This window comes from Dromiciops gliroides, chromosome 3 (genome assembly GCF_019393635.1).
Source record: "Dromiciops gliroides isolate mDroGli1 chromosome 3, mDroGli1.pri, whole genome shotgun sequence".
NCBI lineage: Eukaryota > Metazoa > Chordata > Mammalia > Microbiotheria > Microbiotheriidae > Dromiciops > Dromiciops gliroides.
This window is the reverse complement of record NC_057863.1, coordinates 606,954,083-606,981,425: the sequence shown is the minus strand read 5'-3', so window position 1 is coordinate 606,981,425 and position 27,343 is coordinate 606,954,083. Positions and strand designations below refer to the sequence as shown.

Below are 27,343 nucleotides of genomic sequence, written 5' to 3'. Positions count from 1 at the left end.
CCCTTCAATGATCCAAACCTCTGGCCTGCCCTCGGCCCCGCCCTCCCCCGCGCCGCTCCTCCCTCACCTCGCATCCTGGGCTCCGAGGAGCCTGGGCGACCTAAGGGGCTATAACGCCCAGGATCCGCCGCCATGGTCCGGGCCCGCAGCCCGGGCCGGCAGCCCCGCGGCCCCCCAGATCCCACAGACAGCTCGGTCCGCTGGAGCCTGGTCCTGCTCGGGGCTCTCCTCGCCGCCGTCGTCGCCGCTGCCGTAGCCGCCGCCGCCCGGGGATACGCGGGCTACAGGGAGGCCCAGGCCGCGGCACTGCGGGTCAGGCCCTGCCCAGGGAGCGGGCGAGGGAGGGGCTGGGGGGCTACCGAGGCCCGGCGGGGCCGCGTCCCCAGAGCGGGAGCGAAAGAAGAAGGTGGCGGGAGGGGGGGGGGGTGCTTAGTGGGGGAGGGGCGCTGACCGCCTGTCCGAGCGTCTGAGTCCATGAGTCTGACGAGCCCATGAGTAGCTGCCTGGCTGGGTCTCGGAGGGTCAGCGGGAGTGTTGTCTACCCGATAGTCTGCGTGTCTGCGCCTCTGTGTCTGTCTCCCCCTCTCCTCCTTTTTCTCCCTCCCTCGCCCCCCTTCTCCCCCTCTCCTAGCCTTTCCCTCTCTCCCCTCCTCCCGCCTCTGAGTGCCCACTTGTCTGGTTGTCTGTCCGCCTGCCTGGGTGTCTATTTCTCTGACCATCTGAATATCTGTCTGCCTGCATGAGTATCTGGCTGGCTGGCTGTCAGTCTGAGTGCCTGTCTACTTGCCTGTCTCTCTGAATATCATCGGACTGGCCACCTACCCGAGTGCCTCCTTCCGTGTGTCCAATTCTCTTGGTGTCTGCCTCTGTCTGCAGACCTATACTGAGTGTGTCTGAGGGTCTGCCTGCCTGAGTGTTTACCTACCCGTGCCTTTTAAGTGTCTGCCTGCCTCGAGTGTCTTCTTACCTGGCCGAGTATCTGGTTGAATATGGCAGTGTCTCTCTGTTGGAGTGTGTCTGAGTATGTCTGTCTAATTGTGTCAGCCTGTCTGGCCATTTATATGTCTGCCTGTGGGATTATTCTCCTGTATAACTGCTTTCTGATTGTCTGTCTGAGGCAGGAGGCAGCATTAAAGTCCCTGGGGACAGAAGGCCTGTACCTGTTCTTCTCTCTGGATTTAGACAAAGACATGTCTATCAGCCCAGAAGAATTCAAGCCCATTGCTGAGAAATTCACAGGTAGTGGGAGAGGCCTGGTGTGGATGCATGGGGAAGGTGTAAAGGTGGAGGTTAAGGGAGAGAGCCTGAGAATGCTGGTTATCTTACAGAGCAGCATCTCTGCAAGTAGGCAACCAGGTAGTACAATGGCCAAAGTGTTGGACTTGGGGGTCAGGAGGAGAAGTTCTTGAGTTCAGATCCTGCCTTCCACACTCACTAATTATGTGCCCCGTGGCAACTCAACCGCTGCCTGCCTCAGTTTCCTCATCTGTAAAACAGGGATAATAATAGCAGGTATCTCCCAGGGTTGCTGTGAGAATCAAATGAGATGCAAACCTTAAAGCAATTTATAAATGCTCATTTTTATTTTTATTACTCACAACTTCCATTGCCACCAGCTAGAACAGGACAACATTCCCCATCCTCCTCCTCCCCTAAAAAAATATTACAGTAACCTCATCTAGAGAAGTTGAGGGAGATAACAGGCGTAAGTTTGGGATTAGTGCATAACCAAAAATAAGGCTAGAAATATAGGACGGGATGGCACTAGATGGGATACCAGACAAAAGAATTTGACCTTTATTCAGGAACCAACCAGAAGATAGCCCTCCAGTTACAATGAAAACCACACTGAACTTAAAGGTTAAGGGTTAAATTTATAGTCCTGGGACCTGAATTTGGATCCAAGCTTCTTACATGTATGCCCTTTGTACTCACCTGACCTCTAATCTGTAAAATGATGGAGTCAGAATAGTGACCCCTGTAGCTCCTTCCAGCTCCAGATCCCCTATGGGAGCTCTCCCTCTGTCTCAATTGAGGATACCTGTAGAAGTACAGTCAGGTATCCCTCTGAAGGAAGGTTATCTAGAATATTCATTTCATTAGTGGGGCTTTGTCTTCCTTGGTTCATCCACCTTCCTCCTGCCAAAGGCACTTTGCTGCTTTTCCCAGACATTCAGCCTTTCAGGAGGAATTCATTAAAGTGCCTTCAAAACTGAGGATTTCTTTTTTTTCAACATAACTTCCTTATTTGGCTCTTTTCCCTCTGTTATCTATTTCTGGAGCAATCTGAGGTCATCCCTCTACTGTCTCTTTTGATGTGTTCTTTCTGCTTTCTGCTTGGACAGGCCTCCTTTCAACAATTCAATTCAACATATTTTCATTAAGCCCACTGGGGGTAGTGACCTGTCCTTGAACTTTCTTAGCCCTGAAGTTCTGAGCTTTACAAGCCTTGGTTGTAGAGTCTTGTGTGCAGAGTTGTTAGTGGGTGTCCTCTGTATTCCTTCATCCTCAGAGCTAACTCAAAGGTCTTTTTAGTTCAGGAAATTTCCACTTTTTTTCTCCATATATTCATCACTCACATTCATATAACCCGCTTACCTAACAACCCAGAGAAGGAGGCTGTATTACTCCCATTTTACAAATAAGTTCAGAGAACTGAAATGGCAAGCCATCAGTCAGGAACTAATAAACAATGGAGACAGGGCTTGAATCTTCTCACCACAAGTGAACCCTCTTTGCACACTCTCCCCTACCATCCTGCCTCTCTAGGCCCAAAGCTGCTTTCCTTCTGCCTTAGGATGCTTGTTGATCAGAAGCTGGCTGTTCTTGATCTATAGTTTCTCTTCTTTGCCACCTTCTGCCTGTTCAATTCTGTTCTCATCTGTCTTCAGTCTGTTCCAGTCCATCTTCCCTTTGCCAATTCTCTGCTCTGAAAATGGCTGGTATATTCTTTTCTTCCTCCCACAGTGAGGCAGGAGGAGGCTCTTCATCATGTCTACCAGTTTCTAGACGTCTTCTTTTAAACCTCCAGTGTCCCTTTGGGTAATGAGTGTCTACCTTCATTTCTTTCAGAGTGGTTTTCATCTGTTCTGTCTCATCTATTGGTATTTCCCCAGTTATTTGGGAGGAGGGATTTTTTCAGTTCTTTCTTGGCAGGTGGCTTCACCATCTTCTTGGTGCTTTGATCTCCTCTGGTTATGTAGGATTCTTCAACGTGTACCTACATTACCTTTTATACGCCCGCGCCGCCCCCCCCCCCCTTGGCTTATTTGAGCTTTTTCTGTTGTTGTTAGAAAGTTCTATGTGATTTCAAAGTAGTTTAGATGGGGTTTGTCTGGAATGGACACAAACACGGGTACACTCCTGCACACATACACACACACACACACACTGCAGCTTTTTACTTTCCCATCTTCCCCAAAGACTTTACCCTATTGTCTCCGGCCCACAGATGAGAATAATCCCAAGTAGGATGGGAAAGGGAACAGAAATGTGTGGTCCCCTCCTACCAGGGTAGGACCTGAGGCTCAGAGAGGGGTAATGTCTTACACAAAAATACACAGTTTTCCCAGGAGAAGAGCAGAACCTTGCTTACATCTGTGCCCCACAGGGCCGGTGCCTCTCACTGACTCTGAGGAAGAAGAGAAGTCACCACTCGATCCCAGTGAGATGGGATACATAGACGAGAACCTGTCCCCAGAGGAGAAGTTGTCCATAGTAGCCCGATTCCAGCCCCTGCTCCTGGAGACCATGACGAAGAGCAAAGATGGTTTTCTGGGGGTGAGTAACTAACTAGAGGCTATCCCAAAAGGCCTCAGGCAGCAGGAATGTTGGGGCAGCTGACTCTTATTTTCTTACCCTATAGGCCTAGCTTGGGAAGTGGGGGTATGCAGGGTATCATGCTGCCTACCCAGGAGGGGGTGGGCCACTAGTCCTATACCCCAGCTGGATGTTTTCATGCTGCCTGTGTCATTTACTGCCTGTGGCAAGTCAGTTTCTTCCTCTCTTAAGTAAGGGGATTGCAGCCAGCAATCTCTGCCGTCCATTTCAGTGCAAAATCTAGCATCCTTCAGTCTGTGTCTGTGGAAGCAGAGACACAGCAGGGCTAATCCTGAAATCATTTTGATTTGACTTTGGGATGTATTTTGATGGTATGGTTTTATTGGCTGCAGACTCTTCATCTTGTAATGTTTACTCAGGCTGATGCTGCAATGAAATTATATTCCCTGAGTACCCAGAGACCCAAAACTGAAAGGGTAGGCTGAAGATTTTGCTGGGTTTGAGGCTGAGCCAGCCTACATTTAAAAATCAGTGGCTAATAATCTGTAAAGTACATATACAGATAATTGAGAGCTGACTTACCACGTACAAAAGATGCTGAACATAGAGCCCATGGCCCATAAGTCACCCCACAGCCCTTAATGAATTCAGAGGAAAACCCCACAAGAGGGTGTGTCTGTGATTTAAGGAAATACACTTTAAATTCATCTCCCTGGGAACTCCTCAGCCCCTGCTTGCTGCCTCACCTTACTCTTCCCCCTCTTTACTTACCCAGGCTCACATAAAAATTTCTTGGGCAAAAAGGTATCACAAGTGGGAAAAGTTTAAGAAGATATATATAACTATAGTAGATCTGGCCTAGCAGAAGGGTAGAGAATAAGGCTGGAGAGGTATGTGTTTTAAAATTAATTTGCTATTGCTATATCAGTTTGGGGTAAGCATGTTATTATTTATTAATATTATATACCACTAAAGAATTGACCACTTGTCTCCCTAACTTCTCATGGTCTCAGGCTATGTGGTAGAGAAAGCAGGGACAGAGTTTTCCCATGGCAGTTAGCACAAACAGGAGAAAAACCCAAGAAGACCCATGCTATCTTCCAGAGACAGTATGTGGTCTCAAGGAGGACCCAAAAGAGTTCAGAAGATCTGTCAGACATACGCTGTCCTAAGAGGGAGAGCCAAAGAAAGCTCATGGTGTCTACCAAAGATTTTTATCCTTTTGATAGAGGTGGGTCATTATAGATTGATCAAAGCTAATTGGTTAGCATCATTCAGTTGACATGATTTGAAGGTGGTCTAAATTAAAATGAACTCTACAGAAGACATCAGGGAAAAGTACCCAAAAAACCCCTACTGAAGTTGCTCCCAGCAAAGTCCATTATCTAGGTATGGTTTGATCCCATCAGTCCTGCACTGGGTTTGTCCTACGTAAGATTTGCTGAAGTTTCTCAAGGACTGGACTTTCTGGAGGGGGGGGGGGTAGAAGGAATGAGAAACTGATCTCTGGGTCCCACCAAGAAATCCATTATTTATATTTTCTCACAATCCCCTATCTGATTCATTGAGAAACTACCATTTCCTCAATGAATCAAATTAAGATTACAAATATTTTACAAAGGGTTAACAATGTGAAGGGGAAAAATGCAAAACTAAAGGGGGAAGTCCCCTTGGGAGGTAGGTCTTAAAAATAGTGTACACAGAAGGAAAAAGGGAAATGTCCGTGTAAGTCTCTGGAAGTTTCATCTCCTACAAATGATTCTTGGGACATCATCTTCTTTCCTTTTGGTGGGGGTGGGGGTGATGAGGGTTAAGTGACTTGTCCGGGTTCACACAGCTAGTAGGTGTCAAGTGTCTGAGGCTAGATTTGACCTCAGATCCTCCTGAATTTAGGGCCAGTGCTTTTATCCACTGTGCCACCTAGCTGCCCCCTTGGAACATCATCTTGATGCAGCTCTGTATTCTGGTGTGATCTAAGGTGTGACTGCAGAGCAGCCTTTCCCAGGTTCTTTAGATCTTCTTCCTCAGCTGAGAATCTCCTACAGAATTGATTTTTTTTTTTTGATGGGGCAATGGGAGTTAAGTGGCTTGCCCTGGGTCACACTAGTAAGTGCCAAGTGTCTGAGGCTGGATTTGAACTCAGGTCCTCCTGAATCCAGGGCCGGTACTTTATCCACTGCGCCATCTAGCTGCCCCCCAGAACTGATCTTAATACAGCTTTGAACTACTTTGCCAATAACCAGATCGGATAATGAAAGTTAGCTCAAAATCTCATGTCTAATGAAATAGTATTCGTTCAAATTAGAGATTGTACAATTATAGGTTGTCCAGTTGTTAGATATGGAACCCAGAGAAAAACAAACTAGAACCCAATTTTTTCTATATACTTGGCATTATTCAGATGTGTGGGGGCTGCAAAGACCAGGGATTGGAGGTCAAAACTGTCCCACAGCTGGAACACAACTACCCAGAACCAGTCACTTCCCGCCTCCCATCCTCATGCTCATTTCTCCAATTCTTTGGCAAAGGTCCTGATCATGCTCCTGAACTTTCTGCCGAGCAGAACCACCCTGGTGGTCTGCCAGTGGCTAGATAGACCAAGGCCTTTCATCTCACATCTCTACTCACCTGACCCTTTGCTGCCTCCCAGGTTTCTCATCTTGCCCTTTCTGGGCTTCGAGAATGGAGAACCCCGGTCTCACACTTCAAGGAGTTCTCTGCTCGCCAATTCAAGCCTTTCCTGCCCCCCAGGAGCAACATGGATCTGGGAGAGCCCTGGTGGGTCATTCCCAGTGAGTTAAGCATCTTCACTGGATACCTCTCTAACAACCGCTTCTACCCACCCTCTCCCAAAGGCAAAGAGGTAAGGAAGGGACTCCAGCTCCAGAGTTTTGGGAAAGCAGGGATTGTCTCCATTCTCTATTTATATTATCATCTCTTAGCACAGAACCTGACACATAGTAAGTGCTTGCTAAAAGCTTTTCCATTCATTCCATTCAAGCCTCTGAGAACAACTGAAGGAAGCAGGGGAAAGGGGCATGTACCTTTCTTAATCTAAGCTACCTAAGTCAGCAGAGACCCCAGAGCCCTGGGACAGATGCAAGGATCAGATCAAGGGCAAGGTCTGGAGAGGTAGGGCAGCTGTTGGTGTTGACCTGGGTTGGGCCACCCATTAGAGACTGGCAGGCCCTAAAGGAGAGAGCTTCAAAGTCTTCTAGGAAAAGGAAGCCTTACTCCAATCCACGGGCAAGTGGAATGAAGCAAAAGGCCCTACCACTTAGTGCAAAACTGTCAGTGAGGCCAGTCCTGTGTCCCCTGGAGGAACTCTGCCCAACCTCTCAGGGGGCCTGCACCCTTGTCTCCCACAGGTCATCATCCACAGACTGCTGAGCATGTTCCACCCAAGGCCCTTTGTGAAGACTCGCTTTGGGCCCCAGGGTGCAGTGGCCTGCCTCACAGCCATCAGTGACTCCTACTACACTGTGGCTTTCAGGTGAGCACTGGCCCCCTCTGATGATCTGGGATTGGGGAAGGGGAAGAGGGACAAGAAGAGTAAAGAAGACGAGATTTTGGGACAAGGAACTTAATCAGTCCAGATCAAAGCTGTACAGGAAATGCCAGCTGAACCAGTCTTCAGTTATTGCAGGGAGAGTCACATAGACTTCATTCTCTTGCTCCTTGCATAGCCCCTCCTCTGGAGCCAATCCATTTTGTATTATATAAGTGGCTCTGGTAATAAATTGAATGGGCATATTGATTGGGTCAAAGGAGGTTCAGATGATTGTCCTTGAAAAAGTTTGAGTTTATCCATAGATTTCAGTTATCTGGGTCATTCTGCACCAAGGGCTGCCTTTAGTTAAGTTCTTCAATAGTTCTGTCATCCAACCAGATGGAGCCAGCTCTCCTTCAATTCAGCAAACATTCATAAAGCACCTCCGATGTTCCAGGCATTGTGCCAGGCTCTGAAGATTTAAAAAAAAAATCAACAGTGAAACTACCTCTTCCCTACCAATTCCTGTCCTACTTCCTCTTTCCACAGAGTATTCTTCTCTTCTATGACTCTTCACCCTGCAAAAAGCAGGCCGATATAAAGCAGAGGTGTCAAAAACAGCCTGAGATCCACTTGTAGAATGGAGAAACTAGGTTAAAATATAATTCGGAGGGGCAGCTAGGTGGCACAGTGGATAAGAGCAAATCTGGCCTCAGACACTTGACACTTACTAGCTATGTGACCCTGAGCAAGTCACTTAACCCCAATTGCCTCACTCCCCCCTCAAAAAAATTTAAAAAAAAAAAATATATATATATATAATTGGGAAACATTTAACAAAAGAAATAGATGTATAACACAACAAAGATAATATTACATTTTGAAACTAAATCAATATGCAGCAAGAACAGAGGTCTTCTGGCTTCAGACACTTGACACTTACTACCTGTGTGACCCTGGGCAAGTCACTTAAGCCCAATCGCCTCACCAAAAAAACAAAAAAAGAACAGAGGTCCTTCTGTATGCAGTGGCCTCCGTTTCTGTTTGAGTATGACACCACTAATATAGAATCTAGAATGCTGGGCTTGGAGTTTGGAAGATCTAAATTCAAAACCAGCCAGAGACACTAATTATATGACATAGATCAAGTCAGGCAACCTTCCCCCAGTCTCAGTTTTCTCATCTGTAAAATTATGAAAATAGGATAGGGGCACTCACCACACAGGGTTGTTGTGTGGATCAACTAAGATAACATATAGAAAGTGCTTTGCAGTATCAGTCCTAATAAATATCAGCTTATCATCATTTATCTTCTACTCTTCTATTCTCCCAAGAGATTAAACTGAACCTCTCCTGAGTGCTTAACTTCATCTGAGTAGGGAGTTTAAACAGCCCCCAGACAGCTTTTTTAGGGGACAAAGGAGGACCTCTTTCTCCCAGCTGTTCCCAAGACTCAACTAGTTCCCATTCTTGTGTTTCCTTCCAGCCATGTAATTCATACAAAATTCCAAATCCACAGGCTCTCCCCTTTCCCCTTCTGGTTCTCATAAAATAATGTATAAGCTCTGAAGCATGTGGAAATAGCTTTGTTCAGTCCTATAAGGTGTAATTTTTCCACAGTAAAGCACCTTGTTTTTGTGAAAGTTGTTAGGTAAAGAGTGTCAGGTAAATAACGGAGACAGAAAGAAGAATTCTGACATACTCTCCTGAAACCCTGCTACCCTTCTTCAGCCCCACTATGGAAAACAACTAGTGCCTCCTCCTAGCTGTGTCTCCTTCCCTTCCGGCCACAGGATCCACGCTGAGTTCCAACTCAATGAACCACCGCACTTTCCCTTCTGGTTCTCTCCAGGACAGTTCACTGGGCACATCATCCTCACCAAAGATGCCACCCATGTCCGTGAATTCAAGCTCTTTGTGCCTAACCACAGGTAGGAAAGATTCCGAGGGAACTTGGCTAGCAGCCCAAAAGACATGTATCCCTTTGGGGTTCTCTGGGAATTTGGGGCTCAGGTTCATGCCCATGTTGGTAGCTCCTGCCACAACCACTTTCAGCTTCCCCTTCCTCACTCCCAGAAACTGATCTCTTGGGAGGGATGTGGAGCCCAGATGTGTTAGCCAGGAGGAAATAGTGGGTTCTTAAGTGGGAGGTTGTGCCAAATGGGCCCCATGCATCAATCACCTGCTGGTATCTGGCTCTACCATCAGCATCTACAACCTAACAATTTGCACTTGTCCCCAAGGCTCCCAGAAACAGTTGTCCTGGGCTTGGCTTGTTCTATATGTCTCATCCAGGAGAAGAAGGCGAGCTCAGAATCTTTAAAAGCCCTCTGAGCTGAGAGCTCACCTCTTCTGACCACCATCCCAAAGAGCCAGGCCCTGGACCTGCATTAGTCTCCTTTTTCCCATCCTTAGAGCTCCATTTTCTAGCCAGCTTTTTCAGTTGTAGCCCCACCAGTCTGGTGACCTGGCCAGCCTGTGGATTAAAGGTTAAGTCAAGAACAAGCCCCCTTCTCTGTCCTGCACCCAGTGGGCTCCCTGTTCACTTTTGTTCTTCCTACCAGGTCTCTGAATGTGGACATGGAGTGGTTGTATGGAGCTAATGAGAAGAGCAACATGGAAGTCGACATCGGTTACCTCCCCCAGGTATGCCTGGCTCTGCCAGCTCTCTCTGTAGCATTTCCACAGCTCCCCTGTCTCCAGCCTCTTAAGTTAGTTATACTAGCCAGGACCTCAATTTTGTCTGGAGAATAAGAATATAAAGTCTATTGTACACCTCCCTCCTAGCTATAGAGTAAATGCATTGGGAGGGTTTAAGATATGAGAGGAGATGTTCACTTTAAGAGTAAGCCTATTGGGGGCAGCTAGGTGGTGCAGTGGATAAAGCCCTGGCCCTGGATTCAGGAGGACCTGAGTTCAAATACGGCCTCAGACACTTGACATGTACTAGCTGTGTGACCTTGGGCAAGTCACTTAACTCTCACTGCCCCGCCAAAAAAAATTCTTTTTTTAATTAAAAAAAAATTTAAGAGTAAGCCTATTCCCCACTGAGGGCATTAACTTGGAAGAGCAAACCCTGGCATCTGCCTTAGTGAGGCCCCTCCTAGGATTGGACCATGAGGACTTCTTTTTACCACTCAAGGCAGCTGTGTGAAGTTGGGGAGGCAGCCCAGCTCCCACAGAGTTACTCCAACAAAAAGCTAAAAGCAGCACCAGACCCAGTAACAATGAAAAAAATCCAGTGAGTAATGCCATTAAGTGACTGCATCCACTCCAGAACTGCACAAAGAGCAGAATCCCACAGGCAATAGGAAAGGGGAACCCTGCTAGCAAAGCCCAAAGCAGAGCAGAAAAACAAGACAGAAGCTTCCCAGTGTGACCAGAAACAGACCAGGGATACTTGTTGCCTTCAAGGAGCCAAAGTGAAGAGCTCCCTCAAGAAAGCCGCAGCATAGTTGGAAACAAATGGAAGTGAGTAGTGGAGACAGTGCTCAGATCAGTGCGTCCCAGGCCCAGAAGTCCCATGGTACCCTGAGATGTGATGGAAAGTTCTGAAGATGCAGTCCTCTGAACCTGTGAACCTAAGATCTACCCCACTCTTAGCTTAGCCATACCCCAGAGAGGTGGAGATCAATATAAGAACCCAAGCAACCCAGCCTGAGACCAAGAAGGGCTGGCCACCCCATCCAAAAGCATAGCATGGGGCAAAGCCTGGCCTCAGCACAAAGCCACAATTCAGGAACTAAAGTCTAGGCCACGGTTCTTAAATTGTGGCTCATGATCCCATATGGAGTGGCATAACTGAATATGGGGGTCATGAAAAATTTGGCAGTAAATGTTTGATTTGTATACCTATTTTATACATCTGAGTTCTCTGTTCATAGTTCCAGGGCAGAAAGCAGGCCTGTGGTTACTTACAGACCAGAGCAAAGGCCAGGAGAGTAGTAAATATACCTCTCCTTAAATCATACCACCTTGGAAGAACTAAAAGCAGCTGCACAAATCCCTTGAAGCTTGGGACAGTGTGCCCTCTACCCTGGAAGCACTGCCCCACATTAAAAGATTTAAAAGTCAAGAAATAGGCTGGGAAAATGAGCAAATAGAAAAAAAAATTCTGACCATAGAAAGTTTCTATGGTGACAAGGAAGCTCAAAATACACCCTCAGAAGAAGGTAACAAAGCCAAAGCTCCTACAGCCAAAGCTTCCAAGAAAAATATGAATTGGTCTCGGGCCATAGAAGCTCTCAAAAAAGATTTTGAAAATAAAGTAAGAGAGGTAGAGGAAAAAATGGAAAGAGAAATGAGAGTTATGCAAGAAAATCATGGGGAAAAAAGTCAACAGCTTGGTAAAGGAGACATACACACAAAAATACTGAAGAAAATAACACCTTGCCCTGGATTCAGGAGGACCTGAGTTCAAATCCAGCCTCAAACACTTGGCACTTAATAGCTATGTGACCCTGGGCAAGTCACTTAACCCTCATTGCTCCACAAAAAAGAAAGAAAGACCTTAAAAAACAGACTAGGCCAAAAAGTAAGAGAGGTACAAAAAGCCAATGAGGAAAAGAATGCCTTGAAAAGCTGAATTGGCCAAATGGAAAAGGAGTTACAAAAGCTCTCTGAAGAAAATAACTCCTTAGAAATTAGAATTGAGCAAATGGAAGCTAATGACTTTGAGAAATCAAGAAACAGTAAAGCAAAACCAAAAGAATGAAAAAATTGAAGGCAATGTGAAATATTTCATTGGAAAAACAACTGACCTGGAGAGATAATTTGAAAATTACTGGACTACCTAAAAGCCATGATCAAGAAAAAAGCCTAGACACCATATTCCCAGAAATTTTCAGGGAAACTGCCCTGATATTCTAGAACCAGAGGGTAAAATAGAAATTGAAAGAATCCACTGATCACCTCCTGAAAGAGATTCCAAAATGAAAACTCCTAGAAGTATCATAGCCAAATTCCAGAGCTCCCAGGTACAGGAGAAAATATTACAAGCAGCCAGAAAGAAGCAGTTCAATTATTGTGGAGCCATAGTCAGGATAACACAAAATTTAGCAGCTTCTACATTAAAGGATCAGAGGGATTGGAATATAGTATTCCAGAGAGCAAGAACCTGGGATTACAACCCAGCAAAACTGAGAATAAAGCCTTCAGGAGAAAAATAGGAATTCAATGAAAGAGAGGACTCTTGGATATTCTTCATGAAAAGACCTGAGCTGTAGAGAAAATCTGACTTTTAAATGCAAGACTCAGGAGAAGCATAAAAAGGTAAACAGGAAAAAGAACTCATAACGGATATAAAAAGGTTAAGCTGTTTATATTCCTACATGGGAAAATGATACTTGTAACTCATAAAAACTTTGTCATTATTAGGCCATTTGGATAGAGTATATTTAGACAGAGGGCATAGGGTGTGAGTTGAATATGAAGGAATAATATCTTATTTTTAAAAATTAAATTAAGGGAAGAGGAATGCACTAGGAGAAAGGGAGGGGGAGAGGTGGAATGGGGTAAAGTATCTCATTAAAAAAGTAAGAAAAAGTTTATACAATGGAGGGAAACATGAGGGAGGTGCTGAGGAATGAGTGAACCTTACTCTCATCAGAATTGGCTCAAAGAAGGAATAACATACACATTAAGTTGGGTATAGAAATCTATCTTACCCTGCAGGAAAGTAAAAGAGGAAGGGGATAAAGGTGTGGGGGGATGATAGAAGGGAGGGCAGACTGGGGGAGGAGGCTGTCAGAAGTAAAACACTTTTGAAGAGCAACAGGGTGAAAGGAGATAGAGAATAGAGTAAATGTCATGGAGAGGTAATAGAATGGAGAGAAAAACAGCAATAGTAACTGAAAAAATTTTGAAGGGTTATTGTGAGGATCAAATGAGAAATGTCTGTAAAGCACTTTCGAGAGCTTTTGGTTTTGTCGATGCCTTTCATTTTCACATCAGTCGTTTTAGGACATACCTTCATCTTCCCAAGAAGCTTTCTTTTGCAACAAAGTAAAAGCCTGTTAAGCAAAACAACCTAGATGCACAACCTGTACCTCCTTCATTGCCCATTCTCTCCCATTTGTCTGACAGCAGGAGGGAGGTTCTCATCCTCTTCTCTTCCTCCAGACCAAGCTTGGTCACTGCAGCTACATGAGGTTCCCTTAGGTTTTATTGCCTTATTTACTCTTCTTGGCTTCACACTGGCCTTCTCCATGCTTCTCAGCCCTCCTAATGTGCAGCACTGGCACATTCCATTACATTCATGCGCCACAGTTTGTTTGCCAAGTCCCCACTTATTTTCTAGTTCTTTGTTGTGACAAAAAATCCTTCCACACATACGTTGGTGTGTGTAGAAGCTTTCAGCCCAGGCATGGGGTCTCCAGAATTCTAGTCACTCTTAGTATAATCCCAAATTATCTTTTTGTATGGTTAGGCTACTTCACAGCCCCACCAGGAGTATGTTAGTGCACCCATATTCCTACAGTCCTCTTGACCTTAACTATTTTTGTCATCTTTGCTGATCTGCCCAGTGTGAGCTGGGACTTTAGAATTGATCTAACGCCTGTTTTTCTTATTTGTGGAATACTTTTTTTGTTTGCTGGGTTTGTTAATATTTTGCGGTTCTTTTTTAAAGAACCAATTGCCTTCACCTTTGGAGCATTTCTTGATCAGGGAAGGGCTCTAGGAAGCCATTTTTTTGTGTCCAGTTCTGCTGGGGCCCAGCAACCCCATCAGGCTGCAGCCCAGGAGTAGCGTGCCTTCTTTCTCCTTTGACAGTGTAACAACGCCACCTGCTGGAGAGCTACTGTAGGAAAGCTCTGCCATGAGGAGAAGGCGTCGAGGGCAAGCCATGCGGCTTTTCCTTGGCGTCAGGAAGTGATGTTTGCTCGTGGGTATTGTCTATAAAAGAGGCGAGGCTTGCTCTCTTGGTCTCTTGATGGAGAACCTCAGGGGGGGAGAGGAGCTGGAGACATTGGCTCACTGAGATAGACATCTGAATCTAGGCCTCTTTCTCTTCACCAAATTCTTATTCTCCTCAATAAATGCTTAAAAGTATAACTCTTGCTAAAGCTTATAATTTATCGGCAACCACTCACTATATTTTAGACAGACTAGCTAGAATTTTAGCCCTTACAACAGTAACCATGTGTGCTGGTGTGACTGGAGTTAAACATTCCTGCTTTCTGAGCAGTGCCTTCTCTACCATCTCCTTCAACTTTGTATTCACCACCATATTTCTCTTCCATTTGGCAATTCTGCAGTCACACGGGGTGGGGGTGGGGGGCTAGCATGGGACTCTTTTTTCTCTCAGATTCCCTACTATTTCATAATAAGCAACCAGGGTTAATCAGGCCTCTCACTCCAGGGAAGCCTCTACTAGAAAAGTAGCCCACTTGGTGTTGTAGATTTTAGAGACCAATAAAATGCTTCCCCACATTGGGGCAAGTCTGGAGGGAGTTCTGACTTTGTTAGTCCTCTTCTCAAAATTTTCCAGTGGCTCCCTATTACCTACCTCTAAGATAAAATACAAACTCCTAGTATTTGAAACCCACCCCAGTCTTTCTCCCATTTCTCTTATCTCCTAGTTCACCCTTTCATACATTCCAGTGAGACTGGCCCATACCTAGGTGCCATACATGACTTTCCATCTCTGGCCTCAGTGCCTTGCACACCTGGAATGCATTCCCTTGTCCCAATCCATCACTGCCTCTTAGCACCCCTGGCTTCCTTCAGAGCCTAGCCCTACCTGCTCTTACCTGAACCTTTTCCCAGTCATTCCACCAGTGTTCTCTGCCTCTTCAGAGTACTTTGTATTACTTCCCAAATCCTCCTGATAAGAGTATAAGCTTCTTAAGGGCAGGAACTGTTTGGTTTTTGTCTTTGTATGCCCAGTGCCTAGAAGATACCACATGATAAGTACTTGATAAATATCTGTTGAAGTGAATTCTTGCCTTGAAGTAAACATTGTCCAATGGAGGTCCAAGGTCTGATGTTTTTTCATCTCCATCTCTTCAGAGTGTATGCAGGCGACCTGCTGCCCATTCCTGGGTCAGGACAAAAGCCTTAATATGGCAACACCCTAGGTTTGACACTTGTCCAAAGGTTAGGGTTAGGGATGTCCAGGTTCAGAAGAGAAGGAGTCTTGTAGGAAGAGAAACCTGTTCTTCTCAGGCAAGAGTCTTCACCTTTTATGTTGCACGAACAGACCCCTTGGGCAGAATAGTAAAACCTGTGGACCCTTTCTCAGTATGAGGTTTTTAAATGCATAAAATAAATAGAATTACAAAGGAAAGTAATTATATTGAAATATAGTTATCAAATTTTTCTTTGAAAGTTCGTCAACTTCAGGTTAAAAACCCGTTTTAAGAGAAAGTGTAAAGTGAGTCACTCAGGTTCTCTCCCATACCACCAGTGATATGTGAGGTTTTTAAGAACAATAACGGTTCTATTGATACTTCTCTAAAACATTGCTATCACTTCAACATTTTCACCGTGTCTGACCAAACAGGTAAGCTTCGTTGCACACCTAGAGCCCCCCACTTCTATGCTGCACACTGCTGATCTATGGGGAGGGCCTTTCTTCATGAAAGCATGAGTCCTGTGAGCTCTTTCTATTGTTCCTTCCATAGTGGGGGCAGGTTTGCACTGAGCCAACATTTCTCATAATGGACCATATTTGCAAAAAGTGGCAGTCTGGTATATGAAACTGAGTTTGGGCACAAAAATGCAGCCAATCTGATGACTCTTTCTGGAGATCACACCTACTTTTGGGCACCATTCTTGTCTTAACTATCCCCTTTGGCCTAGTTCAGATTCATACGTAATAGTTTGTCTTTCTGTGCATGGCTCAGCTCAGTTCTCTTTAGGCACAGCCTGTCCCTTCCATTAATCTGAACTCTCTGAATATAGAAGTTGTGGTACTTGCTTCCTGGGCAGTACCCCTGCCTTGCCCAAGCTGAAGTCCTAACCAAAGGGCTTGCTCAGGAAGCTGCTCCCACAGATCCAGCATCCCCCCCACCCTTCCTACCCCACAAGCTGGAGACTCCTTGGGAATCTCGAGTTCATCACTGGCTACTTCATTTTTCTCCCAGATGGAGCTTGAATCCCAGGGCCCCTCAGTGCCATCTGTGATCCAAGATGAGAATGGCAATGTGATTGACAGCCGCCTGCCTTCTGGGGAACCCATTCAGTTTGTGTTTGAGGATATTTTGTGGCAGCGGGAGCTCAGCTGGGAGGAGGCAGCACAGAAGCTGGAGGTTGCCATGTACCCTTTCAAGAAGGTAAGGCCTGGCCAGGGGAAGATAGGGGTGCCGAGAAACCAGCAAGAGCCCTTTCCCTGGTTGGCCCTTCAGAACAGACTTTGTTGGGAGTTACTGGGAAGAATAAGAGATGGAGACGAAAGGCTAGGACCCACCCGGATTTGGGAAGCGCCCAGGCTAGAAGGAAATGACATTTCACAGGAGAATTTATTTGAGGATGGGCACTTGGGTAGTTCTCCTACCACCAAGAACTTGGAGTTCCATGGGATTAATGGGAGGAAGCTTTGCCAGGAAAAGAACAACTTCCCGGTCCCCAGTTTAGCATTGGCCAGTTGGTCAGTAAGCATGTGGTCTCTGTGAAGAGAGGATGACCCTGATCTTGGGCGAGAGGTGTCCAGCATTCCCCCCCAACAACAAAGGATTCTCAGTCTTCCCCTTTCCTCCCCCAGGTCACCTACCTGCCATTTACTGAAGCATTTGACCGAGCCAAAGCTGAAAACAAACTAGTGCACTCCATCCTGCTCTGGGGGGCCCTCGATGACCAGTCCTGCTGAGGTGAAAGACTGGCTCTGGCTAGGAGAGAAGTGGGAGGGCATGGGGAAGGAGAACACTTAAGACCACCTGCAACCCAGGGGCTATTTGAGAAGACACAGCCTCGTGGGTTGGAATTGTGAAGGGCTTAGTAGTCCGGAAGGCGGCTGGGAGGCTTGGACTATGACTGTTCCATAGCTCTCAGGGTGAAGTACACTATCTCCTAAATAATATCCTGCTTTCTCCCTGGAGCAGGTTCAGGGCGGACTCTCCGGGAGACAGTCCTGGAAAGTTCGCCCATCCTCACCCTCCTCAACGACAACTTCATCAGCAGCTGGTCCCTAGTGAAGGAGCTGGAGGAGCTTCAGGTGAGATGGGCTGAAGGGAGCCCCTCCCTGTCCTCGGGCTCCATGGCATAGAGGGGGAAGCCCTGGGTGCTTCAGACTGAGCCATCAAACTACTTACCATCCGACTATTAACTCCCTAGAACAATCAAGAAAATGAATCCCACAAGGAGCTGGCCAACCTGCACCTGGAGAAGTACAGCTTCCCTGTGGAGATGATGATCTGCTTGCCCAATGGGACAGTGGTAGGTGTCCCTCCTCACTTACCTGCCCACCTGCCTTCCCTTGCCTCAAACACTGGTTGAGTGCTTGGTGTCTAGTTGGAGGCTGGGGAGGGAGCATAAGACTTATTCTCCAGTGTTTCAACCCCTCCCCACCCACTCCTGGATAATTATCATAAGTGACTATGGCCAAGTGCTCCCCCTGGTGGCCTTTCTCACTAGCCTTGGATGAGCTTAAACAGCAAGTGGAATGCCTTAGGAGGAGCTGCCTGCATTTGTGTTCCTTTGCCATGGCCTTCCAGGGCCCAGGCTCCTGTCGTGCCCTCACACTACATATAATAATAACAACAACAACAACAATAATAGCTAACATTTGTAGCACTCTTTCCTGCCCTGCTTCTCTGTGGCTGCAAGCTCCGATGTGCTATTTCTTCTCACCCTGGGACACACAGGACTGTGACCCTGGTCTCCATATATGGTTAATGCAGCAGAGTCCTGCACCCAGTGCCAGCAAAAGGATCCCTGGAATCTCCTGACCAGTTCTCCAAGCCCTTTATTGTCTGTGGGCTGAGAGCTCTAGAAGCTGCTGCTGCCCACTCAGTTGCCCCCAAGGCCCACTGCTGGCTTCCCAGGGCATTGTCTGCACTGGACTATACACTATACTCTCACCCTGGTGCAACAGACGTTTCCTGCCAACCTTCTAAGTTGTCTTGGGCTGGAAAATTGGTTCATCCCATCCTTTTGTGGGTTCTGCCACTCCAGAATTTGTTTTGAGGTGTTATTTAAAGTTGTTTGGAGGGGAATATGGGAGAGCTCAGATGAGTCCCTGCCTTTTCTCCACCATCTTGGCTCTACCATCTAGGAACACCTTTCACTCCTGGGCTCAACCAGAACCACAGCTTTCCCATCCTATTAGCCAGGGAGACCCAGAGCAAGAACATGATTTCCCCTGCCTGGTTCTGAGTAGCCAAGAGTGGGTTCCAGGCACCCTAAACCTTGTGGATCCCCTGCTTAATGCTGTCTTGCCTCTTTCCCAGGTCCATCATATTAATGCCAATTACTTCCTGGACATCACTTCCATGAAGATGGAAGATATTGATGTCTTCAGCATCTCATCTACCTTTGAAGACCCGTCCACAACCACTTATGCACAATTCCTGAAGGAAGGACTTCGCCGAGCCCAGCCCTTCCTTCAGCCCTAGGACCCCAGCCAGAGGGGCACAGAGCTGCATGAACTTTCTTCTTCTAGTCTGGCTTTCAGTCCCCAGTTGTGACTGAAATTCCCCCATCAGCCACAAGGACAGATGTGATCCTAAAGCCAGGGTGGTCCTTCACACATTTCAGTCCCACACAAGTGTCTCCCAAAATGAAGCTACTGGCCTTGGCCTCTTTGGAAACCCCAGTGACGGGGCAGGGCTCCCTGCCGCAGGTGCCATTTCTTTGCAGTTTCCTCCAGCTGCTCCTGCTTTGAGCCCTAAGTGTTAGTTCAGAAAAGAAATAGGATTTGCTTCCAGGCTTTCCTTTATTCTCCATTAGGGATGTCCTGTTGCCTCTAGCAAGCAAGGCATCAGGACTCAGGAACTCACTTGTCCATTTGGGGTAAGGAGCATTGGGAAAAGAACTGGGATTTGGTCTGGAAGGCACCAAGGTCTATCCCTATTGCCCAGATGCCTCATCCTCGGGTCAAAGGAAACCCCATTTTTGTGCATCCTGGGCAGTCTTTCTGCTCCCCTGAAGTCTGCCCCAACTCTCTGTTTATTACTGCTGTCTTCTCCAAGATTTGGGGCAATAGGCCCAAGCCAGACCCTCCTCTGGTTCAGGTCAGAAGAGAAAAAGAGACTGAAGCTAGACACACTGTCTGGTCTCTGTTTTTTAATGAGAAACCAGGTTTTGGTGGAGACCAATGGCAGCTTTGAAGAAGACAAGTTCACAAGAGGACCACTGCAGAAGCAGGGCCAAGACCTCATCCCAACCACCTCCTTGGTCCCAGTAGGATGGGGGCCTCAAGGACAGATTGCCTATCATCCCCAGATATTGTCTGGCATCCCCTGCTTGTTTCCTGCCTCCAAGTCATTGTTCAGCAGTATTGTAGCCATAGGACCCCAGAAACCAAATTCTTCTTGGTAAGATGCAAGGAGACCTGGCTCTTGGAGGTAGCAGGGCTAGCACAGCTGGGAAGAACAACTGCTTTGCATTCAGCGCCCCCGATGCCTCCTGCAGCCCACTTGGGCTAAGCCAGCACTGTGGCTCTGGCCTTGAGAAGTAGAAACCAGGATGCTTGCCCTCTCATTCAGTTCAGTCCTTGGGTGCTCCCCTTGAATTCAACCTTGAGGCTGCATGGTAGGGTGAGAAGAGCCTAGATGTGGACTCCAAAGACCTGGGTTCAAATCCTGCTCTTCTGCTTATCTATGTGAGTCAGAATCCAGATTTCAGAGTAGGAAGGGACCTCATTGGCCACTTGGGTCCACTTATATTCAAAAAAGAGTCCCCACTACACTATGCCCAACAAGTGGTCACCCAGCCCCTAACGGAGGAAACCAATTACCTGCCCATTCTACCCTTGACAGTTAAGAAGTTTTTCCTTGTGTCAAACCAAGTTCACATCTGCCACTGCAATTTCCACCTATTGCTCCTAGTTCTACCTCCTGGGGCCAGCAGGATAAGTCTGATCCCTCTTCCAGCTGACACCCGCTCAGGTGCTTCATGTGACAATGTGAGCTTATGGAAGGTAAGCAATCTGCCCTTGGCCTAGAGCCCATTACACAGGTTTTACAGGCCTATTTGAAAAATGAAGGGGTTGGCTTAGATAATGTGTGAAGTTTCTTATGATTCTAACTGTTACAAGTCTCACTGGACACCAGCTGCCTAGGAAACTGAATTAAGCTCGTTTTGTTTGGTTAACTAGACCCTAGAGACCTTCTCAACTATAACTCTAGGTCCCCTCGCCCAGCAGAAAAAGGAAGCCCTGAAGGATTTTTTCAGGAGATCCCAGTGGGGCGTTTTTGTCACAATTCAAGAAGTATTAAGCCCATACAGTGTGCAAAGCTCTGTGACAGTCTTTACCAGCCCAACATGGGTTCTTTTCAAAAGAATTGGATCCAACCAAAGAGCCTGGCCTTTTAGGAAACCAGTAGAAACTATCAAGAGAGAAAAAAAGAAAAATACCAAGTATTAAAAAGCCATAACTATTAGAGAAAACAAGAAACCAAGGTATCCTCTGCTCTTGGAGCTACACCTCGCTTCCCAGCCTCCCTTTGGGCACCCTTCCCGTAATCCAGGTCAGGCCACCACCTCCTGAGTATTCAAGGCCATGGTGCTGGAAAACCATTTTTATACACATATAGAAGTATTTTTCCTATTTGTACTTTCTAGTTTACAGTTTGTAGATATTTTTGATAACTCCACTGAGGAGGAAGAGAGACTTGTGTTCTCTGCCTGCAACTGTTCTTTATGATGGCTGGATCCTAAATCCCAGATGGATCAAGCTTGATGTCTTGACAGTAACTGGAAGGGAAAGAAAACTCCCTCTTCCTTCTCTTCAGATTTTTAAGCATTCCTTTGGGGAAACAGATTACCCATTGCACAATGATTACCTATCTGCCTTCCCTGTCCTTTCCCTCAGGTCCCTCTATCCAGATGAAGACATCCTTGGTCTCCAGTCCTTGGGGTCTGCAGGCAGTCCTAACTAGGCCAGTGACTCCTTCTTTGTCAGGGCTGACAGCTGACCATGTCCTCAAGGCTCAAGAAACTATTACTTCAGGGGGCAGCTAGGTGGCACAGTGGATAAAGCACAGGCCCTGGATTCAGGAGGACCTAAATTCAGTTCTGGCCTCAGACGCTACTAGCTGTGTGACCCTGGGCAAGTCACTTAACCCTCATTGCCCCACCAATAACTATAACTTCAGACCTACTAGCCTAAGTCCTCTAAGCACTCCTCAGCCTCCAGGACCCCAGGAAAGAGTTAGTACAGTATCAGATGCCAAGTTATATTCTTGAGCATGATGGAAGTCCATGAGGTCTCCTGGGTGAACTCATCTAATTATCCATGGCATTAGTCAATAGTAATGTTACCACTCTTTTATTCCGTTCTCCACCCAGTGTCTGCAACCTAGCAACAACTGAAAGGTAAGGTTATTTGCAGACTAAAATATTTCATCCCTTCCTGACATCTCCCTTCTTAAAAAAGGATGAGACAGAACAGCTCAGCTCTGATTCTTGCTTTGCAGTTCTGAGGTCATGCTGTCTGTCCATAGTATGGGATGCAGAACAGACGATTGTTGATCAGAGAGACAGGAAAGAGAAGCCAGGTGTTTCCCCCAGCTTCTCCTAAGTCATGTCTGAGTGCAGAGTTTGAAGGGTGTCCAATTTAAGTGCTAAGAAAGACAACACAGAATTAACTATCAGTAGCCATCAGTAGTGGAAGTAATTGAGTTGACCATAGAGAGTTTAAATATCAATGAGTTGAAGTATCAACCCATGTGACATTGCTCCATCTGATTATGGTATGATGTTTGTTGAGGATTCTTGCTTCTTTTTAACTAATGTCCCTGTGGTTACTGTACACTACAGATAGGGTCCAGAGCCTCAGTCCTGAAGGAACATAGTGCATGAACTTCCATCCCATCGTGCCCTTTTGCCTTTTCCCTCTGTTGTGTGCCATTCTTATGTGTTCTAATAAAGTCATCGAAATGTTCACAGACCAGGATGCTATTCCTCTGATGCTGAGCCACTTTCCTGCCACTTGTGATTGGTAAAAACTGGTTAGGAGGAATAGGATATTTCATAACAACCTGGAAGACCAACTGACAGCATAGCTTTGAGGAGAGATGCCTAGAGTATCTCTGAAGAGGAAGAATTTTCAAGGAAAAACCCTCTTGACAGGGAAGCAACTTGTTTACAAGAATAAAAACACTCATTCCTATTCCATCTCTTCCATCAGTTTATAAACTATGATCTTGGCTGAGTCGTTTGGGCCTCAATTTTGTAAGCTATTAAAGAAAGGACTCAGAAGATCCTTCAGGATCCTCTAATCAGACCCTTTCATTTGACAAGTGAAGAAAAGAAGGGTGGTAACAAAGGTAAGGAGAACAGAAATTGTACTAAGTCTTCTGGCTTCAAATTTGTATTCTTTGAACAGGATGTCATCAGTTTCTTTCCAGTTGTAACTCCATCCCCATGGAGAGGGAGAGCAGGGTGTTTTATTGTTTATTTTAGGAGGAAGACAAAACACTTTCAGTTGCATTCATGGAGTGCATTGTACTAAGGAGGCCTCTTGTAACAAACAGGTCTTTTCCCATGTGGGCATTCACAGAAACTGGCTTCCACTGAATTTTGGAATTAGAAGAAAACTCACAGGACACCTAGTCCAATCCCTTCCTGCCTAAGAATGTGCTCCATATGGCCATTAGCTGTCGACCTCTAAGAAGGGGTTACGGGGAGCCCACCGACTCGATTTGGGAGTTCACATTGCTAGCAAGTTGTTCTCCCAAGTTAGAATCTGCTTCTAAAGCTTTCACCCTTAGCGGCCAACAAGAACAAAAGTGGATCTCTGGGACCTGGCAACTTGAACTGACAAGAGCTGCTGATTCTTTTCTTATATATACTCTTGAGTTTCAATTCCCTAATTAGCCATTTTTGTTCTGCCTTTTCCAGTCCAGTTATAATTTTCCTTGGCAGACACAATGGGCAAAATGAGAAAAATTGAATTCGTTTTCTTTTTTTGAACACCATCTAGTGATTAGAATCAGGAAAAACAGAGCCTAAACCTGTCCCTCACACTTGCCAGCTGTGTGATCGTGGTGAGTTAATTAAGCTCTCTGAGTTTCATGTTTCTCATATAGGAAATTGGTGTGACCATCCCTTCTTTACAGGACTACTGTGAAATGCTCTATAAATGTTATTATAACCAGTGTTATGTTTAAAATCTAATTGTTATGACTAAAAATCTAATGTGTAGTTGCCTTAAATTAGAAGCTTATAGCACCAGTCTTTGGGCATTAAGCATTTATTAAGGTATATTAGAAGTTAGCAAAAGAGAGAGAAAGAACATGTGGAGTTCAGAAAGAAAGAACCTAGTTGGCCTAGAGGAGAGATGAATTCAGCCTGGCCTTCCCCTCCCAAGTTTTTCTGCCACCACTAGCAGCCCCAGCAACCAAAGAGAGATCCTCTGTCTTTCGGAGAGGAAGTTCCCTGCAGGACAGGAAGAGGGACAGTCCCCACGCACAGCTCCAAGCTAATTGGCTGGTAGCATCGATTGACATGACTTACAGGCAGTTCTATGAATAGATGTGACACTAGTCACATGCTTTCTTCTCAAGGGGGCATTGCCCTGGTTCTCACAATGACTTTCTCAAGGGGGGGGGGGTGACACCCTGATTCTCACACCAGTAATCTTCCCCTCCATTCTGAGTGGGTCCATTCCTTGACTCCTCTCTATTTGCTCCCTCTAGCACTCCTGGCATTCTTATAGAATCATATCACACTTATGTATCTTCCCTCTGCTACCTGACCTTGCTTCCTGTTCAGATCTAAGAACTTACCACACCATTCCTGACACAACTTTCCACTTTTCCTCATTAGCATTGCTTCAGTTTGTGTTTTCAGAATTAAATATTCCTTTGTTTCCTCAACTTTAAGTTTTCCTGGCATCATTCACTGCCCACCTAACCTGCCTATGTGGGGCTAAAGTCTTCTCCAAACATATTCTTGCTGTGGGTTCTCAAAAACAAACAGTCCAGAAACTTCAATAGAAAGAGTGTATTGTGGGGCAGCTAGGTGGGGCAGTGGATAGAGCACTGGCCCTGGAGTCAGGAGGACCTGAGTTCAAATCTAGCCTCAGACACTTAATACTAGCTGTGTGACCCTGGGCAAGTCACTTAACCCCAATTGCCTCACTTTAAAAAAAAAGTGTATTGAAAAGCAGGAGACTTTGGGCCTGACTTTGCATCTGACTTTGCCAATGATTTGCCATGACCTTGGGAAAGTCATTGCCTTTCCTAGGTTGCTAGGGTATCCCAGTGGGTAGAGTGCTGAAGTTGTAAGTCAGGAAGATCTGAGTTTGAATCTTGCTTCAGACCCTTATTACCTGTGTGACCCTGGGCAAATTACTGGACCTCTCTCAGCCTTAGTTTCCTCTTGGGTAAAATAGAAATAATAGCAGCTACTTCATAAGGTTGTTGTGAGGATCAAATGAAATATCATTTAAAGCACTTTGCAAACCTTAAAATGCCATGTAAATTCTTATTATTCCTTTGGGTCTCATTTCATCAGTAAAATGAAGGAGGACCTGAATTGAAATCCACCCTCAGACACCTGAAACTAGCTGTGTGACCCTAGGCAAGTCAACCCCAATTGCCTCAAACATCCAGGGCCATCTCCAGTCATCCTGATGTATATCCTGCCACTGAACCCAGGTGGCTCTGGAGAAAAGAGTGAGGCTAGTGACTTTTCACAGCCCTCTCTCACTTAAATCTAATTTACTAGACATGGGCCATCACCTTCCACCTTCCACCTTCCACCTTCCAATGTCATGGCCCTCTTCAAGAATGAAAGACAAACAACAAGAAAATAAGGGAGTTGTACTCAAAGTCAGTTCATTCGTAACTGAATCTTAACTTTGGTTTGGAATTCTGAGACTGAGGATATGTCCGGTAAGCAGTGGGTAGACCAAAGTTCACTGAGAATGGAAAAGGAAAGAAAATATGCTTGGTACACAGAATGGACAAGATGGTATTCATGAATAATGAATAAGAGATGGTATGTCATGAAGACTTGTGGGTGCAGCAGGTCTGACTGTATTTGGGGACACCTGAGATGGGGTTAAGGAGTCCCAGATCAGGGCTGTGACAATTCCTAGAATAAAGTAAGAAGATGGAGGTATCCTTACAATTACCTCCTAGGGCCTAAAATATATCATTCAAGAAAGGGCAAAAAAGCACAACCCTTTCCTCTTAAGCTGGACCAAGAAGGAGTAAAATGGTTTTAGATTCACTCAGGTCAACAAGGAACGTTTAGTGAATACCTGCACTGTGCTGGGGATGAGCAGCAATCCAACTGAGCCAGTTGGGGAAAAGACATTCTCTGGTAGAGAACACAAGCAAATGAATAGACTGTCAAGGCATGTCAAGAATAGGACTAAAAGGATCTCACAGTTTCTTAGTCCACTGAGGCTTACAAAACTCCCTATAACCTTGTGAGAGTAGTAAAAGTATCATCCTTATTTTTACAAGTGGGGAAACTGAGGCAAACAAGTTGACTCACCCAGGATCACATAGCTAGTAATTGTCTGAGGTCGGATTTGAACTTGGGTCTTCTTGACTCCTATTCCAATGCTCTATCCACTGGGCCATTGAAGGCTATTAAGATTTATTCTAACAGTGGTCTCTAAGAGGGCCAATGATATCAATGACTTGCAAATGAATTGGATTTAAGTGAGGCAGAGTTGTGCAAAGACATCAGCCTGATTCTCTCCTCCAGAGTCACTCGTCTAGTGGCAAGACATAGGTCAGAATGACTGGTGATGACCCCAGATGCATTGTGAGACCTTGACCTTTTTTTTAAGCTAAGGTCTTTCCCAGGTCTCAGTTTGTCTGAAGTAACACCCATTCAGTGATTAAAGGCTAGGTGAGAATTAAAGTCAAATTGGGAGAGGAAGACCCTGAGGGTTTCTGACCGGAGCAGAAACTATTTCTATTTACACTCCAGGCCATCAAAGCACAATAAGCAAGTGAGGCTTGGGCTGGGGCCTATTATTGGCCAATCAGTTTAGAGCCCGAGTGACTTGGGTTTAAAGGCATAGTCAAGTAGCTCTATTTGAATCCCAATGGGTTTTTATCAAAGCCTGTTTTTTCAGAGCTATATTTCAAGAAATTATAAATGAAAACATTAGACGAGTTCATTGTCCCATAAGTATGGGGGGGCGGATCTAGTCCCCCAAGCCCCAAGATATCTTGCAAAGTATAAGCGATCAAAATTCATATTCCTTTGGACAGAGCATCCACATGTAAGAGTGTGACTCATTATGTGGACAGAGGGAGGGAACAAAAGAAGGCATTCACTTGCAAGTCATAACCCTCCAGATGTCATCGGTCCTTTTTCGAGAACGAAGGACAAAAAATTTCTAGTAGTAGTAGTAAAGAGGATGGGATTTGGAGTCAGACTTAGCTTGAGCTCTGGCTTTTGCAGTCGCTACCTACGTAGCTTTGGACGTGTTGGGATCCACAACATGGTTAGGCTGAATAATCCCGTAGACCCTTTTCCAGCTCTAGAATCCCGATTAAGGGAAGGGCTGGAAGCGGGGAGACCCGGTTAGGAGGCTACTACAATAAATAGCCCAAGGGACTCTAAAGCAACGGAAGTGAGCGCGGGGACGGCCATGTAATAAAGACTATGGGCTTGGTGACTCGTTGGACGGAAGGGTGAGAAAGAGGAAGAAATCAAAGGTGATAGGAGGGTGGCGGAGGCACTTATTCGGAGAAACAAGGCTTTGGGATCAAGATGCCCCGGGGCCGAGCGAACGCTGCGGAGAAGGACGGACGCGACAATCGTGCCGCCAGCGGACGAAGACGTACGACGGGGGAGCGGGCAAGAGGTGACCCCGAACAGCCAGCGACCTCGAGCCTCTTTTCTCACGTCGTTCCAAGCTCGTTCGTGAGGACGTGAATGTGAAACGCTTAGCAAGCCTAAAAGGCCAGGCGCTGCCACGGGGGAATCCCCAAACCCAGT

At 46.0% G+C, this 27,343-nt stretch overlaps 1 protein-coding gene across 3 annotated transcripts; it reads left to right on the top strand.

Annotated features, from left to right (window-relative positions):
- Positions 1-56: 56 nt before the first annotated feature.
- LOC122749824 (selenoprotein N-like) lies at positions 57-24,230 on the top strand. Of its 3 annotated transcripts, none has more exons than XR_006355706.1 (13): positions 57-312; positions 1,122-1,239; positions 3,611-3,780; positions 6,431-6,643; positions 7,149-7,273; positions 9,064-9,201; positions 9,835-9,916; positions 16,357-16,545; positions 16,974-17,079; positions 17,311-17,423; positions 17,543-17,644; positions 18,658-20,348; positions 22,319-24,230. XR_006355706.1 is itself a non-coding variant. In XM_043996377.1 (12 exons), the coding sequence occupies exons 1-12, from the start codon at positions 133-135 to the stop codon at positions 18,820-18,822; spliced, it is 1,701 nt and encodes a 566-aa protein (XP_043852312.1). In that variant the 5' UTR covers positions 57-132; the 3' UTR covers positions 18,823-24,230. The 3 variants fall into 3 exon arrangements, 1 of the variants encoding a protein (XP_043852312.1); XR_006355705.1 differs by having other exon boundaries at positions 21,243-24,230; XM_043996377.1 differs by having other exon boundaries at positions 18,658-24,230.
- The last annotated feature ends 3,113 nt before the right edge of the window (positions 24,231-27,343 follow it).